We start from the raw sequence: 15883 nt of genomic DNA on the forward strand, positions 1-15883 counted from the left end.
TCCCAGAGAAAGTGCCTCTGGAGGGAACACAGGGATTTCAGCCTCTGCAGACCATTTACATGCACAAAAACCTGTATAACACACTACAGGAAAGAGAGAACCCAACAAATCAGAATAGAGCCCCTTTAAGCTATACTAAACTAAAGATTGTAAACTAAAACACGTCGCAGAACCCAGGAAGCAAATGATGGAGAAAGAGAAATCCCCAACAAGGCGTTCTGGGGCAGCACAGACAGGTCTTCTCTGTGTTGGAGTTTTACCCGTTTACATTGTGCTGCAGGTCACCCTTGAAAAAGAGATATTTTGATCAAGGGGCTTTCACCTGGTTAAATCAAGGCTACAAACAATACATGCATAAAAACCTTCATAACGCAAAAGGGGATGGGTAATAACCAGAAAAGCATGACATGGGCCCTTTAAAACGACTTTTTTTCTGTCACTGAGAGACAGGACATCTGCTGCTGAAATATTTAATAAAGTGATTTGCACCATTTCTCTTTCACTCAGACTGAAATTAGATCTACTGTTAGTCTACCCATTGAATATTATTATACTGTATACATGTTTTTTTCAGTACAGCTGTACAATGTGCACATATTGTACTCGCACTACCCCACTGCATTCCTTAGATACTCTATTGATACACTGTATTATTCCTATTTTATTTCTACAGGTATACATACTGTATATTTCAACCATATTCGATGTAAATATTGCTATATTTTTTACGTTATTATAGTTTTCTTAAGATATTTTTTTTATCCGTGTTTAGACTTTTGTTTTATTTTATGTATGCCCCAAAAACACAAAGATAAAAAGAAAATTCGGTATCTTTTATTTGTATTTTTATCCCTGTGGGAACTCCCATCTGCTCTATCCTCCCCCACTCTTATTGATAAAGGTCTGATCTCATTACGTGAACTGGTATTTAAAACAACACGCCACTGCTTCTGGTTTTCTCAAAGTACATTTTCCTGCAAGAGGAAATGCTGTTCTTTATTCCAGACAATTATAGTACAACACATAGTTGTTTAAATAAAATATATTATTTACACTCTGCAGTTGTTAATTAGCTCAGATGCTTCTAGGACTTGGTGGTGTTGGGCGGCTGGCCGATCTGCGACAGATCCGCAAACGACACGTTGGCCGAGCCTCGCTTCGCTGGTTTGGCCTGAAAAAGAGAAACAAACAAAATGTAAACAATTAAATCACTTTTCTTGATGAAATATCTCTGCTCAGCATCTGATGGATAAGACACAGCAGTGATTGTTTCTGATAAGGTGCGTACATTTTTGGTTATTTGGAATAAACAGAAAACAAGTATTTGGCATATATACGAGTCAATAAACTTTGAAGGAATATCATAATGATGCACATACAGTTTGATAAAGACAGTTGAACTCTGGGAATTGTACTAACTAAAATGGCATTTTTCTGCTTCCTTTTATAGCACCATTTAAGAAGTCAAAAATACATTTAATTTGCAACCATGTGCCAAAGTTTAGAGTATTTAGTAAAACATATTCCATATAACTCAATGACGATGCCCAGTGATTTTGGCCAGCGTCCGACCGACACCAATACTTTCTATCACACTGGTGCATCCGTAGTGCTTAGTATCACGAATAAAGACAAATAAACTATAAACAACAACCTTTAGAAGCACCGTTTGTGTTCCTCTTGTGAACACCTGAGTTACCTGAGACTCGTGAGGCTTCCAGCCGATCATGTAGAGGATCTCGAAGGTGGCCGGCACCGACCCGTCCTCGCTGCCGTACATCTCTGAAACACACACACATGCAATAAGGAAGCAAAAACATTGGTGTTTTATTTTACTTTTCATGAAGCAAAGCCAGCAGTTTGCTTCCTGTCTTTGTGCTAAGCTACAGGAGGCTAACCAGCACAAAGACGAGTTTGACCATTAACGCTGAAAGTAACTTCATGTACAAAAGTACTGCACTTAAGTAAAATGTTCAGATACTTAAGTAGCTCCATTGAAAGCAACTATACTTCATCCTGATCAAAGCAGACAATAAAAGGATAAATAATAAACATATTAAATATATAGAAAAATTAGTTATAAGTTAGTAATACAATTAAGATAAATAAACACACGTCAATGGCTCCACAATTATTAAGTGAACAGAAAATATGAACATTTGTCTGACACATTTAGTTTGCAGAAAAAGATTTATACAAAAATATAAATAAATATAAAATAATGTCTTTAATTAATTAAACTACCCGGCAGTACATACATAAGGTAAATGAGCTCCACATGTAGCTGCTGCAACAATTAAACTAATGAACACATGAATGCTTTAATAACTATAATATCATTCTGAAATGGTATTCTGCATGTTGAGTATTTTTCCTACTTTCATGTTTTTATGTTGTACTTGTATCTGAAAAAAGTTTCGAATGCAGGCTTTCTACATGTAACATAGTATTGTTGCACTTCTACTCAAAGATCTGAGTACTTCTTCACGACTGAAACCTGATATCATTTGAGAATGCAAAGCGAAACACTTCAATAGAGGAAGTGAAACCAGCAGAGTTCAAACAGCGGCAGAGTATTTGAGGCTGATGTGTCAGTGTGCATACTGAGGAACCATGACACCAGATCAGGCTTAATAAGGTCAACACTGGGAGAATGAGAACAGAGAAAACAGAAGTGTCAGAAATAAAGAAACACCTAAATATGGAATCTTATTTCAAGAATAAATCAGACCCAATGTTATATTTTTCCTATTTTTAACATATCGCAAAAATGTGTCTCTCTGCTCCAACACATTTGCACCATTCATAAAAACTGAACACTAACTCTGTTTAATTAATGCTTAAATTACACTGTGCAGCCACATCGATAACATCTGTATGCCTTAGAGCAGTGATGGCAAAATGAAGCTTTGAACGAAGCATCGAACCACTTGGACAATTGTGTCAGAAATAGGTTCATTTCTCGAAGCTTCAGTTACAGTGACCTCTCCTGGCGAAGTGCAAGGCTGGTTTAACGTATCTTTGCCTTGAAAAATATTCGATGCACACACACACCAAGACTGAATATCATGTTCTATTTGCAATTAAAGATTGATAATTGGGTGTATTGGGTTATTGAGAAGAGACTAGAGAGTGCTGGACATTTTTTTGGGAGGAGAGGGTTTTTTATCAGTTATTAAAGTTGAAAAGCAATGATTACAATACATCCATTCCGGGCTTTGAACCAGCTGCGCGAGGACATCGCCGCATTCGGGCCGCCGGCTCTACCCACTGGACTATCTATTCCTTAAAATATTTAACTGTTTTTATATTACTGATAATTGTCTTTTTTTTCACAACTTCTCCAAATTTCTAAGTGTTTCCCGAGCCAGAACGACCTACCTTTCTTCCTGGCTTGCTCTATAATGATATAAAATGCAATACCAACAGCAACAACACAAACTACGACAACAACCCACACATTGCGCATTGTTTAGAGCGGTCATAAAGTGTTGAAGCGTTCAAATTTGAAACTGTTTCAACCTGTCACCTGTCAGAATAGAGACGAGGCAGTGCATTGAATCGCGTGAATGGACCGCGAACCAGTCAAGTGATTCATTCAGGAAATGAAGCAGTTGCTGCTTCGGACGTCACATGTCACGTGATATGAAGCATGCTTCGAAGCACTGCTTCTATGGAATAGGAAGTCCAGGGTTGAAGCTCCGTTCGAAGCTTCAGCGTCAAACTGCCATCACTACCTTAGAGCAGTGGTTCTCAACTGGTCAGGCCTCGGGACCCACTTGTTCCTTAGTCAATAAATCGCGACCCGAAATGTTGAACCACTCAAATCTATTCAACAAAAGATCGTGCTGTAATTTATACGCTTTTCAGCACACAATATTAATTAAAGTGAAGTACAGTGCATATATCCCTCACATCCCTTCACAGAACTAAAGTATGCTTTAAAAAAGGTTTAATGAGATGATGGAATCAAAGCTGAACTGTAGAACATCAAAAGGCCCACACGCTGAAAACCCAACCCCAGCAGGGGGGGTCTGGGGGGATTCTCCCCCAGGAGATTTACATACATACATATAAACCACGCATTCTGGTACACTCTGAGAAGAAAATAAATACATCTATTACTACCCGACGTATTAATAATATTTGATGTTTGTTTTTCACTTTGTTCTGACAGCTGAACTTGTCTGTGTGAATTGTGGGTAGGGGAGACAGCCCCCATTGTTCTGTGACCTGTCAATCATCAAACCGGGGGCCATATTTCATTATGTGTTCATTTGTATCTGAAGGCAAGGCACATGTATTTATATAGCACCTTTCAACACAAGGCAATTCAAAGTGCTTTACAAAAAACGAAAGACATTAAGAAAATGGCATTGAATGTGAAGTTGTACCCATGGATGTATAAAGAGTAGTTCTACCGTAGTTATTCTCCGTGGGGACTTCCGGCAACAATCTTGATTCTGATTGGCCAGAAGACTCGAGAGACTGGTTGGAAGCAGTGTACTTTGCACAATCCAATCTACAAGTATGTGTTTTAATAGTTTTTGGACAACAATGGAGCTCTATGGGTTAAAGTAAAAAGACTAAGATGCTTGTGTGTGAACTGTATGTTGTGTTATTTGCCGGTGCCAATGACACATTTCCATTTTCTGTAAATGTAATGGACAATAGAGTATTGTGAATCTGAATATATCTGTAGTGCAGACATGTATAAATTAGGGCCGGGACTTTAACGCGTTAATTAAGATTAATGAAGTACACAAAAATTAACACATTTTAATCACACTTTAATCGCACTTATTTTTGCACAGCGGAACGTTTCTCACTGGATGAGTTTCAGGCGTACCGATTATACTGGAGCACCAACTAACGTTCATGACTTCAGCATGGGACTTCAAACAACAACAAACCACGGTGAACAATAGTCACATGAACGAACAAGCTGATGAGACCGCTTCGGTCGGCCCCGTGGATGGGACATTTTGTTTTAAAAAACGGACGGATGGAAGCGTCGATAAGAGCACGGCTGTGTGCAAACTATGCAAAAAGGAATGTGCATATCACCGCAGCACATCAAGCCTAAAGTATCACCTAAATGCAAAGCATGTAGCAGCTAGCGTGGACGTTAGCCCGACTCCGAGTGCAAGGAACCACACCCTGACCCTGAAGTCCACATCTGAGAGAATAGCCAGCTCCCTGGCTCACTGGACTGCACTCGACTGTCGACCACGTGGAGTCACATCCATGTGAAAACTGCTTCTCACTGTTCTCAGGTCAAATATGTATATTTGATTAAAAATGTGATTAATTTCGATTAATTAATTACAAAGCCTCTAATTAATTAGATTCATTTTTTTAATCGAGTCCCGGCTCTAGTATAAATGCACGAATGAAGGAACGACACGTTTGTAAAGCTGGAGACTAATCTGTGATATCGTGTTTTATTGTTAAAGGAGGCGGAGCCGCTTTAACACTCACCTTTATAAATAGCTGCTGCTGCGAGTATGGAGTCTCTGTTTAGCATCGACCTCCTGTTCCACGCACAGTTACTCTCACCCATACCTGCAGAATCATTACATAAACATTGCAAAACACGTAGAATAAAAGTTGCCAGATCTGGTTTAGACGACTGAAAAACAGAGATGTATGACATGTAATTGACAGATTGGAATAAAGTGCTATTGAAACAACTATAATTCTACAAATGACTGACAACGATATACAAACATTGAAAGCTCCTCAAAAGTAGAAGGTGTAAAGAGCTCTTAAATGCTACGTAAAGAGCTTAAATCCAGCCCCACATAAATCACTAAAATGATATGTGTGAAACCTGACACTAAAGGGTTTCACACATTAACAGCGTTGATATCATCCTTAGAGTTTCACGCTGTATGTTCTGATGAACGGATGGAGTCGCACGTTAACACAGAGGAGGGCGTACCTTGCAGGTCGGTCATGACTTCGATGATTCCTGGATAATGAACCTGAACTTCATCCGTGTCCTGAAACAGAACGACCGAAAAGAGAAGAATTAGCTTTTAATGTATGACTTTATGTCAAATAAAAAAGAATGCCATTTCTTTTCATTTCAGTTTTTAATTTACATTTTCCATTGTTTTTGGTTTATGTTAAACTGCAGAATTTTTATTTCATAGTGTGTGTGTGTGTGTGTGCGCGCGCCTGAGTGAGTATGAGTGGGTGAGTGAGTATGCGTATGAGTGTGTTTGTATGTATAAGTAAATGAGTGTGTGTGTGTGTGCGTATGAGTGTGTTTATGTGTATAAGTGAGTGAGTGTGTGTGTGTGTGTGTGTGTGTGTGTGTGTGTGTGTGTGTGTGTTTATGTGTGTGCGTATGAGTGTGTCTGTATGTATAAGTGAGTGTGTGTGTGTGTATGTGTGTGTATGTATAAGTGAGTGAGTGTGTGTTTATGTGTATGAGTGAGTGAGTGAGTGAGTGAGTGAGTGAGTGAGTGAGTGAGTGAGTGTGTGTGTGTGTGTGTGTGTGTGTGTGTGTATGTATAAGTAAGTGTGTGTGTGTGTATATAAGTAAGTGAGTGTGTGTGTGTGTATAAGTGTGTGTAGTGTGTATATAAGTGTGTGTAGTGTGTATATAAGTGTGTGTAGTGTGTATATGAGTGAGTGAGTGAGTGAGTGAGTGAGTGTGTGTGTGTGTGTATGTATAAGTGAATGAGTGTGTGTCACCACAGTGAGCATGGTGAATCCGGCCTGACCCAGCAGGTTCCCCAGGTCAGTGACGGCGGTGTAGGGGGAGACGTGGGGGGAGAACCCTCCCTCCCTCTCCGTCTCCCCCAGCTGGAGGGAGCAGCGCAGCTCGTACAGCGTCTCCCCCCCCACCATCGCCCCGATGAACACCCCGTCCGGCTTCAGCACCTGGTGGATCTGAGGAGGAGGAGGAGGAGGAGGAGGAGGAGGAGGAGGAGGAGGAGGAGGAGGAGGAGGAGGAGGAAGAGGAGGAAACAGCTACTGTTAATACAAACTGCTTATTTCTCTATAAACTCTGAACACATCAGCAAAGTTGAAAAAAAGGCCAACACACTGGAGTCTTCTTGTAAATTAAAGGGAAATCAATTACAATTGCATCCTTACGAATAAAGGTGTTAACATACAGTTGAATTAAACATCAGAAAGAAAAGATTCGGAGAGCTCATTGGTTCAAACACGTGTAAAGACAGTGAAATCAAGCGCAATGGGAACACAAACGTGTAAATAAGAAGAAATGTCCGAGGCACTTTGCTGGCAACAAGTTAAAAAAACAGCTTTAACAATGTCTACATTTTTTGAATTTCACCGTAAAATAGCGATCTGATTAAAGGCTTTTAAACTGTTTTGAATGAGACAGAGGGCCTTCCAACATTTCTTGAAGTGAGCTAAGATCAAGACGAGATAAACCATAGGAAAACAAAAAGATGACCAAATGTTGTCCTGTCCGACTCAGCCTAATTATACTTTAAAATAGTGGAAACAGCGACCTCTAGTGGAAGATCATCAGAAGGCAAACAGACTTTAACATGTAAATAAAAAACTTGTATAAGTAGAGTTTCTTATTTTTATCCTCGCCTGTCTGAGAGCTCCAGGCAAGTCGTTGATCCAGTGCAGACTGAAAGAGGAGAGAGGACAAGTGAGATGACATTACTATGGTGTGAAGTTCAATCAATCAATCAATCAATGTTTATTTATATAGCCCAATATCACAGTGGACTTCACAGTGTGTACAGAATATCAGTATGACAATACGACACCCTCTGTCCTTAGACCCTCTGTCCTTAGACCCTCTGTCCTCAGACCCTCACATCGTACAAGGAAACACTTCCAGAGAAAACCCACAGTTTAAGGGAACATGGGAGAAACCTCAGGGAGAGCAACAGAGGAGGGATCCCTCTCCCAGGACGGACAGACGTGCAATAGATGCCGTGTGCAAATCGAAGAGATAATACATTTTACATGATCTGTTTTTGTGTTATTTTAGGTACAGTACAGTGGTGGTCTTTTTAGAAAATAGGATCTACAGTCTTAAGGTACAGTTTTGTATGTTTAATTTGCACAATTTGAAAAAAAAATCTCAATAGAAAAAAATACAGGATTAATATAAAGTGGATAATTTGACTTGTAATTAAGCGTATATAATTTTGTCTTGATTTACATTATTTAATTTCATATTATGTTCTTGTACATATCCCATATTCTATTGACATATATATATATACTTTTTGCACTACTTTTTATTTTGTATCGTATTATATATGTTGCCTTGTTGGAAGAGCTCGGGTCAGAATAATTTCATTGTCCTTTCTACACTGTAGCTTTGACGATAAAACCTTTGACTCTTGTATTTAGTACAATTAAAGACAACGTATGTTCCTTAAATGTGTGAAAACCCTGAACCAACATATAAAACATGAATGATAACTATTAAAGTCGTGTATTGCTCACCTCAGGCTGCTCACCACCAGGTCGAAGGTGTTTTCTTTAAAGGGCAGAAACTCCTCGTCAGCGAGAACGTGATGAGTCGGGATCTCAGTCTGTCGTCTCTGTTTCTGAAGAGCATAAAACACATTTAGATCAGCATCATGTATCAGTACAAACAACATCTGCCCTCATCAGTAATTACTGTTTTAAGCCCATAACTGATGCTAGTGATCATATTCACCAGGGTTCACTCATATTTTAACGTAAGGAGGACATATTGTGCTCATATTTAGGTTTATATTTGCATTTTATGCGTCTACTACCCATTTTTATCCATGCTTAATTCTCCCAAATGAACCCTTTTAACTACGGTTTTTATTATTTCTAATTTCTCAGCGACTTCAAGAACGACCAGATTATCAGATGATTTCTTTCAACCCTCACCAGAGCTTTCTCTGAGATGTCCGTCAGGAACAAACGCTCCACAAACTCCTGAAACGACAACAAGCGAAAAAAGACAAGAAGTCAGTTGAGGCTGAAAGTATTCAACTCAAATAAAGACGATATTTTTGACACAGAGCATTTTAAATAACACGTTATGACCAACATGAACACACCGTACCTTGTTTAGATGTTCTGCAATGTGACTTTTTCCACCGCCGATGTCCAGAGCCAGAGGAAACGTCCTGAGAGGAGACGGAGGGGACAACGTTTGAGAAGAGAGAGAGGAAAGAAAACCTGTGTCGTGATCAGTGTTGGGCAAGTTTCTGTTAAAAAGTAACTAGTAATAGTTAGAGTTACTGCTCTCAAAAAAGTAACTAGTTACTTTATTAGTTACTAAATTATAAAAGTACCGTACTTTTCGGACTATAAAGCGCACCTGCATATAAGCCGCAGCAGCTAAATTGTCCGTCTGTCTTGCTCTCGTTCTGTCTCTCGGTTCCACTTTTACTTTGGCGCGCTACCTGTCTCACTCTTTTCCGGCCTCCAGCTTCTCCTGCTGGAGCCCGCCCTTAAAGGTGGCGGGCGCGGACCGGTCATAGAGCCCATAGCGTTAAAGGTGGTTAATTGTACCTGTAAAATCCATAGATTTAGGAGGTTCCCTAGTGGCCGTTAGCTGTACACACAAAATGGGGAAAAAAGTCAAGGCTTATGGTCCGAAAAGTACGGTAACTATTAACAAGTTACTTTACTTTAAAAATAATAACAATAAGAATACAAGTTTTTGTGTTGTTCTGTGGCACAGTAAGACACTGCTTTCTGTCCTGCACACAGTTTACATTTGACCGTAATATTTGTTGCGTCCTTTATCCCACAAATTGAAAATAGTGGTTATATCTCGAAGATGTAAATGCGCTGCTGCTCTCGCTGATACTTTCATCTGCCATTGTGTGTGTGCTGGTGGTGGTGGACGTTGCCGTGTATGTGTGTGTGTTAGCAAGTGTTTGTGTGTCTGTGTATTTTCCCCATAAGGCAAGACCCGCCCAACTCTGTCTCTGATTGGCTTACCCTGAAATGTTACCCCGCGTTAACCAATCATCACTCCTCTCTGGTCACTTTCACTTTTCCATGGTACTATGAGAGGACATCGCTGTATTCGCCTGTAAGCTACATCCGCAGGGAGATTCGGTTCAGTTGGATCACATAATGTAACGCACCCATTTAAATCACAGTAACTATAACGGCGTTACTGAATGGGAATAGGCAACTAGTAACGCTACTAGTTACCGCAAAAGGTAGTTGCGTTACAGTAACGCGTTAGTCCCAACACTGGTCGTGATGATCTGTTCTTTATTTCCAAGTCCAGGAGAGAGTTAAAAAGGAGATGAACGGAATCTCGGAAAGTTCAAAAGAGTAATTTTAATAAAATATCGTTGTATTGGAACAAACAGGTAGTAAACACAGCTGTGTACATAGAGGTGAAGAGAGCGAGAATCTGAAGTTACCTACTGTAACTCCAGGGAGAACCGAGGGATCAGCGGGACTGGTGGGAAAGCGTACAACAGTCCCCTGTGCCATGGACGATGTGCGAACCATGTGAGAACCAGAGGGCGCATTGCGCGTTCCCGCGTGCGGCGAACAGATCCACCTCTGCTCTCCCGAACCGGCTCCAAACCTAGGAGATCAGCTCGGGATGGAGGCTCCAGTCCCCCTGGCGAGGACCTCCTCTGGACATGAGGTCTGCCCCTCTGTTCAATTCGCCGGGAACATACATTGCTCTGATGGAGAGCGCCCAGATCAACAGCCGCCTGGCTGTGTTCAGAAGCTGCGCTGAGCGTACTCTGTCCTGGCGATTGATGTAGGCTGCCGCGGCTCTGTTGTCTGTGTGAATCAACACATGCTGATTCTGCAGCAACGGGGCAATTCCAGCACGTTTATGTGGAGGGACATGTGAGCCGGCCACTGTCCCCCCACTGCCTGCGACATACACGTTCCTCCCCACCCTGAGAGAGATGCGTCTGTGAACACCGAGATGTGTGACGTAACTCTGCCCAGGGGAACCCCCGCTGACAGGACGCGGGGACTTTTCCAATAGGTTAAGTCTGAACCCACGGAAGGAGGGATGGCCACCATGCGTCTCTTCTGTCGCACGGGGTCGATGTGTAGGCGAATAAATCACCTCTGGAGTCTCCTCGTGTGAAGGAGACCCAGGGGAATCACCACGTGACCGGCTGCCATCATGCCAAGCAGCTGCATCACGGAGAGGGCTGTCACCACGCTGCGGGGTGTGACGCGTCGAAGGAGAGCTGTCAGTGCCTCCACTCTCTGCTGTGAGAGTCGCGCTCTCATGCGGGCTGAGTTTAATTCCACACCCAGGTAAACAATACTCTGGGAGGGAAGAGGGCAGCTCTTCTTCCAGTTTATCACGAAACCCAGCTTTGACAGATGCGATACGAGCTGTACCGTCTGTAAAGCAACTTCCTCCCTGGAGCGAGCCAGCAGCAGCAGGTCGTCCAGGCACTCTCATCCCTCCTCTGTGTAGCGGCTGCAGCGCCGTCTCTACACACTTTGAAAAGGTGCGAGGAGCCAGGTAATAACCGAACGGCAGACGGTTGTACTGGTACGATATTCCCTGGAATGAAAACCGCAGGCATTTCCTGTGTTGTGGGATGATGGGTGTACGTGGAAGTAAGCATCCTTCAGGTCTGTAGAGGTGAACCAGTCTCCCTGGTGAACACACTCTAGCACCTGTTTGATCGTCAGCATGTGAAAAGGCCTTTTCATTATTGCCTCGTTGAAAGCTGACAGATCGAGGATGGGTCTCATTCCCCCTGTCTTTTTCGGGACAAGCAAATAGCGGGAGTAATACCCCTTTTTTCCCCCCTTGAGGAACCCTGGAAATAGCCTCTTTCAACAGGAGTTGAAGACACTGTTCCTGGGATGACAGGAGTGTTTCCTGTATCCCGTTGAACTGTGGGGGGGAGGCGAACTGCAGGGTGTACCCTCTGCTGATCAGTCTGCTCATCCATCTGTCCATCAGACACACGCACTGCCACTCTGAGAAACACTGAGAGTGGGCGCACATGCTCGAGATGTGTTGTGGTCGTCATGGCGACGAGCCACGCCAGTGCCCTCGCCGCCGCTGCCCGTGAGGCAACCCAAGGTGGGCCTAGAGCGAAAGGGCTGTGAGGAAGCCTCCACACGCTGCGTTTCACTCCGACTCTCATCATGAGGCGCGTACGCGCTCAGGGGATGAGTGGAGGTGATGACAACAAAAGGTTGGAAAATGAGCTTTTTTTTTTTTCTCACAATCCCCCGCAACACGTCAAGAACGGCTCTGTTTCCTCGGAGGCTCTCGTGGAGCAGACGAAGAGCGGGAATGCCTCACTCCCCGTTGACCCACCGCTGGCGGGGGGGAGGTGACGCGGGACAACAGTCGAGTCTGACGCCACGGCTGCGGTTGCTGTAGGCGTCTCTCCGCCTGCCGCTGTGGCCGGGTTGGACGCTGCGGCTGCTGCGGGCTGATCGGAGCGTCCAGTAATACCTTCCTGGCCGGCTCTGTAACAGACGCCTGCTGCAGCCAGAGGTGGCGCTGAATCTGCGTCATTCACGCAGCGATCCTTGCCTGGGAGACAGCAACGGACGCGCACAGCGTGAGCGCCGTGCTGGCCGCCTTGCTGATCTCCTCCGCCTCATCCGCAGCCAAGGTGGTGGACCGCTCCACCAGCGTCACCACCGAGTTGGAGAGCAACGCGATGTTGTTCGCCGACGCCTGAAAAGCACACTGCAGATGATCTCCGGCAGTTCCACCATGATGCCACCTAGCGCCAGCAGCGCCGTGGTGACGGAGAAGGAGACCTCGTGCTCGGCCGCCAAACTGGCACCCTGCTCCGACTCTGTCTCCCCCGTCCGGGGGAGAGGAGGGAGGGGAGAACCGCATGGTGAACCGTGGAGGGAGACGGGGTAGGAGTCGTCCGACTCCTGCCCGGCACTCGGCTCCAGGGACATGCTGCCGTCCACCTGCTCGAAAGCCTGGACGGGCCAATCGTCCTCCTCGGTCGCAGCAGCGAGAGCGTCCGCTCTTCGCTTCCCGTCGGCCGAGGGGAGACGGGCACAGTGTGAGCATGCGACCTGCTGGCTGAGAGCCGCGTACGCATGCTCTGGCCCAGGCAGGATTCGCACATTGCGTGCTGGTCGTAGCTCATGATGTATCCTGAGCCACATGAGGGACAATCTCGAACACAGTTGTTGCTCATGGTTGACTCTGTAAATGAAGACTCTGTGCTTCAGTAACGGTGTACTGAAGAAAAGAGGGAGCAGATTGTTGGGCCTCCTTCCTATTTATACCGGAAGGGAGCCCGAGGGTGGGGCCCACCTTGCGGGTGGGCGTGGACTACAAGCGTTTCAGTGCTGTGCGGGTGCGCAGGGGGATTACCCAATAGGGTTAGCCTTAGAGGGCGAAGCCATATACGAAATAGAACCGCATGCACCGTGTGTATATCTGATTCCTTTCTCCTCTTCTCATTGGCTGCTTCGACGATGGGCGGGTCTTCCTCCCGGCTTCGTTCCTCTGGATTTATTTCGCATCAAATCAGAGGATTTAGACGTTGTGTGTTTGTTGTATTACTCCACACGCCTTTTCTCCTCATATTCTCATTCATGACTTTTTATTTGGTCCATTCTAACAGCTGAAAACAAAGATAACGTGAACCCGGAAGTGACGTAATGTAAACAACCGGGTTTTCCTTCAAAATAAAGCTTTTCAAAATAAAACGGTGTATTTATTTAATATTCACGTAATATATTGATTTTAATTTCTTACAGTAGGAAGTGTGTGTTTGATAAGAAATAATCTGTCCCAGAATAAACCCACCTCGCAATGTCGTACACTCGATCAGCCACTCGACCGCCAACCTGCAGGGAGAAAGGGCAAACGAGTCACTGATTCAATTTGTATTTAATGACAGCTTCTTCTCGTATTTAAATGTGTTTCTTTGCATTTGAACTCTTTTGATGGTTAATGTAAAGTGCTTTATATCGCCTTGTCGCTGAAATGAAATACTATGTAATCATATTTATAATATATAAATAAACTTGAAACAGTCATTCAAATGTTTCTTGCAGATTTGTATTTTTATCAAGATTTCCCAACATTAGCAAGGACTCATTTAGCCCATAAAAACCTCAATTAAATATATATATATATATATATATATAAAATCACTGTATATGCCATACAGTAGATCACTTTATTGAAATGGTGTGTTTGATTAGAAAGATGTTAAAGTTTGTACACATTGGGATCTAAGTTGGGTGTGAAGATTTTTTTAATTCCCATAATAATGACATATATTTTACAAATGAATGCATGTTTGACATATTTACTTACTTACTTTGTTTACAAGGGATCAAAGGATCACGGGTACAAAATAGGAAAAATCTATTATCGGTATCGGCCTTTTTTTAAATCAAATTGCCGATAAAACTGTGGGGGGGGGGCTGCGAGTGGAGCCTCGCAGTTTTTCAGGTTGATATGTGAAGCTCATTAGCTAGTGTATCTAGCAAATGTTTAGCAAAATATTAGAAGTGAGGCTACTAGTCTAACGTTAGGTCTACTGTAATAGCCTCACTTTTAATAGTTTGCAAAACATTAGCTAGCACTAGTGTTTTGCAGTTGCAGCTTATTGGGATTTTATGCTAGACAGACAGGCATTGTTTTGATATAATAAATTAAGCATTATTGTTAGTTAAGCATGTCAGCCTGCAGCCCCACTTCTTGTCTCTCTCTCTAACTCATAGCAGATGGCTGCACTAAAGAAAAGGGCACAGAGAGGAAACCAGTTGTAAGATGTTTAAAAGTTCATTAAACATAATATATGCTTAAATGCATTTCAAAGAAGTTGTGTTGGAGTTTGTGTTATTCTACATTTTGACACCAAGATTTTCTGATTTTACTGCAAATGTATATCGGTTCCAAATATCGGTTATCGGTCTCCTTGATTAGTAATAATCGGTATCGGCCTTGAAAAAGCCATATCGGTCGATCCCTACACTATATGTCCCTCTAAGAAGCATCCTGGTGGAGAAGACACCAAGACAGTGACTTTTACCTACTTTGTACCAACTTAAAGCACGTAAATGCAGTATAAATATAATATATGATATACTTTATTGATCCCAATTTGAGAATTGTTGTCGTCACAGCAGCATGTAAACAAGGCATGATTGCACACAGTGTGACAATGAAATATAGTAGGAAATAAAGAAACGTAAACATAGGATATAATCATCTCAAAATAGTAAATACAACAGAACTAAAAAGTAAAATATATGCATATCTTTAAAACTGTTACAGATGTGTATTTTGTAAATTGTATGCATGCTTCTTAGGTAACATTAAGCTGTCTTTGGCTCTTTTCTGATTATAAAAAGGTTTTGTAACACATATTGTAAAATACAAATTAAATAAATCGAAAAGAAATGTTAATAAAAAAATTCAAAAATGTAATGCGACAACAACCCATCTTATATCTGTCACATATACACTATAAAGGGCCAATTACAGCTAACAATATGCACTTTTAATATTTCTGTGACTCCTACCTCGTCCCGCAGGTAGTCGTACTGGTTTCCTTCCTGCAGAGAAGCTGCCCAGTTCTTCTGCCTCCTCTTCATCTCCCTGTTGAACACATTCATGGAGCCTCTGCCCGCAGAAGACATCCCTCTGCAGCCGGAGATCAGGCTCCATCTGCGGCAGGAGGCAGCGGAAGGAGAGCCAGCTGTCTGGAGGAGTCTGAGGCACACTCCGGTGCTCATGGTGCCGGTTAAAAGCGAGAATTAAAGCAGAAATCTTCTGAACATCAGAGCATTGTACAACAACTGACTTCCTGCTGTCCTCCACACCGTGACCTCAGGAGGGGAGGAGGGAAACTGTGGAGCTGGATTATCATGGGCTCAATTGAAAATATGGAACTGGATTTACTGACTGGAAATGGACTAAAGAAATGGACTA

The 15883-nt window shown here is 42.8% G+C and overlaps 1 protein-coding gene across 1 annotated transcript; it reads right to left on the reverse strand.

Annotated features, from left to right (window-relative positions):
- Positions 1 to 968: 968 nt before the first annotated feature.
- ndufaf5 (NADH:ubiquinone oxidoreductase complex assembly factor 5) lies at positions 969 to 15765 on the reverse strand. The gene is made up of 11 exons (XM_034088373.2): positions 15475 to 15765; positions 13745 to 13785; positions 9053 to 9116; positions 8875 to 8922; positions 8455 to 8558; positions 7582 to 7621; positions 6706 to 6903; positions 5945 to 6005; positions 5482 to 5565; positions 1700 to 1782; positions 969 to 1171 (listed from the first exon to the last, which is right to left on the reverse strand). The coding sequence occupies exons 1-11, from the start codon at positions 15685 to 15687 to the stop codon at positions 1085 to 1087; spliced, it is 1023 nt and encodes a 340-aa protein (XP_033944264.1). The 5' UTR covers positions 15688 to 15765; the 3' UTR covers positions 969 to 1084.
- Between the last annotated feature and the right edge of the window lie 118 nt (positions 15766 to 15883).

Source organism: Pseudochaenichthys georgianus, chromosome 1 (genome assembly GCF_902827115.2).
Source record: "Pseudochaenichthys georgianus chromosome 1, fPseGeo1.2, whole genome shotgun sequence".
Lineage (NCBI taxonomy): Eukaryota > Metazoa > Chordata > Actinopteri > Perciformes > Channichthyidae > Pseudochaenichthys > Pseudochaenichthys georgianus.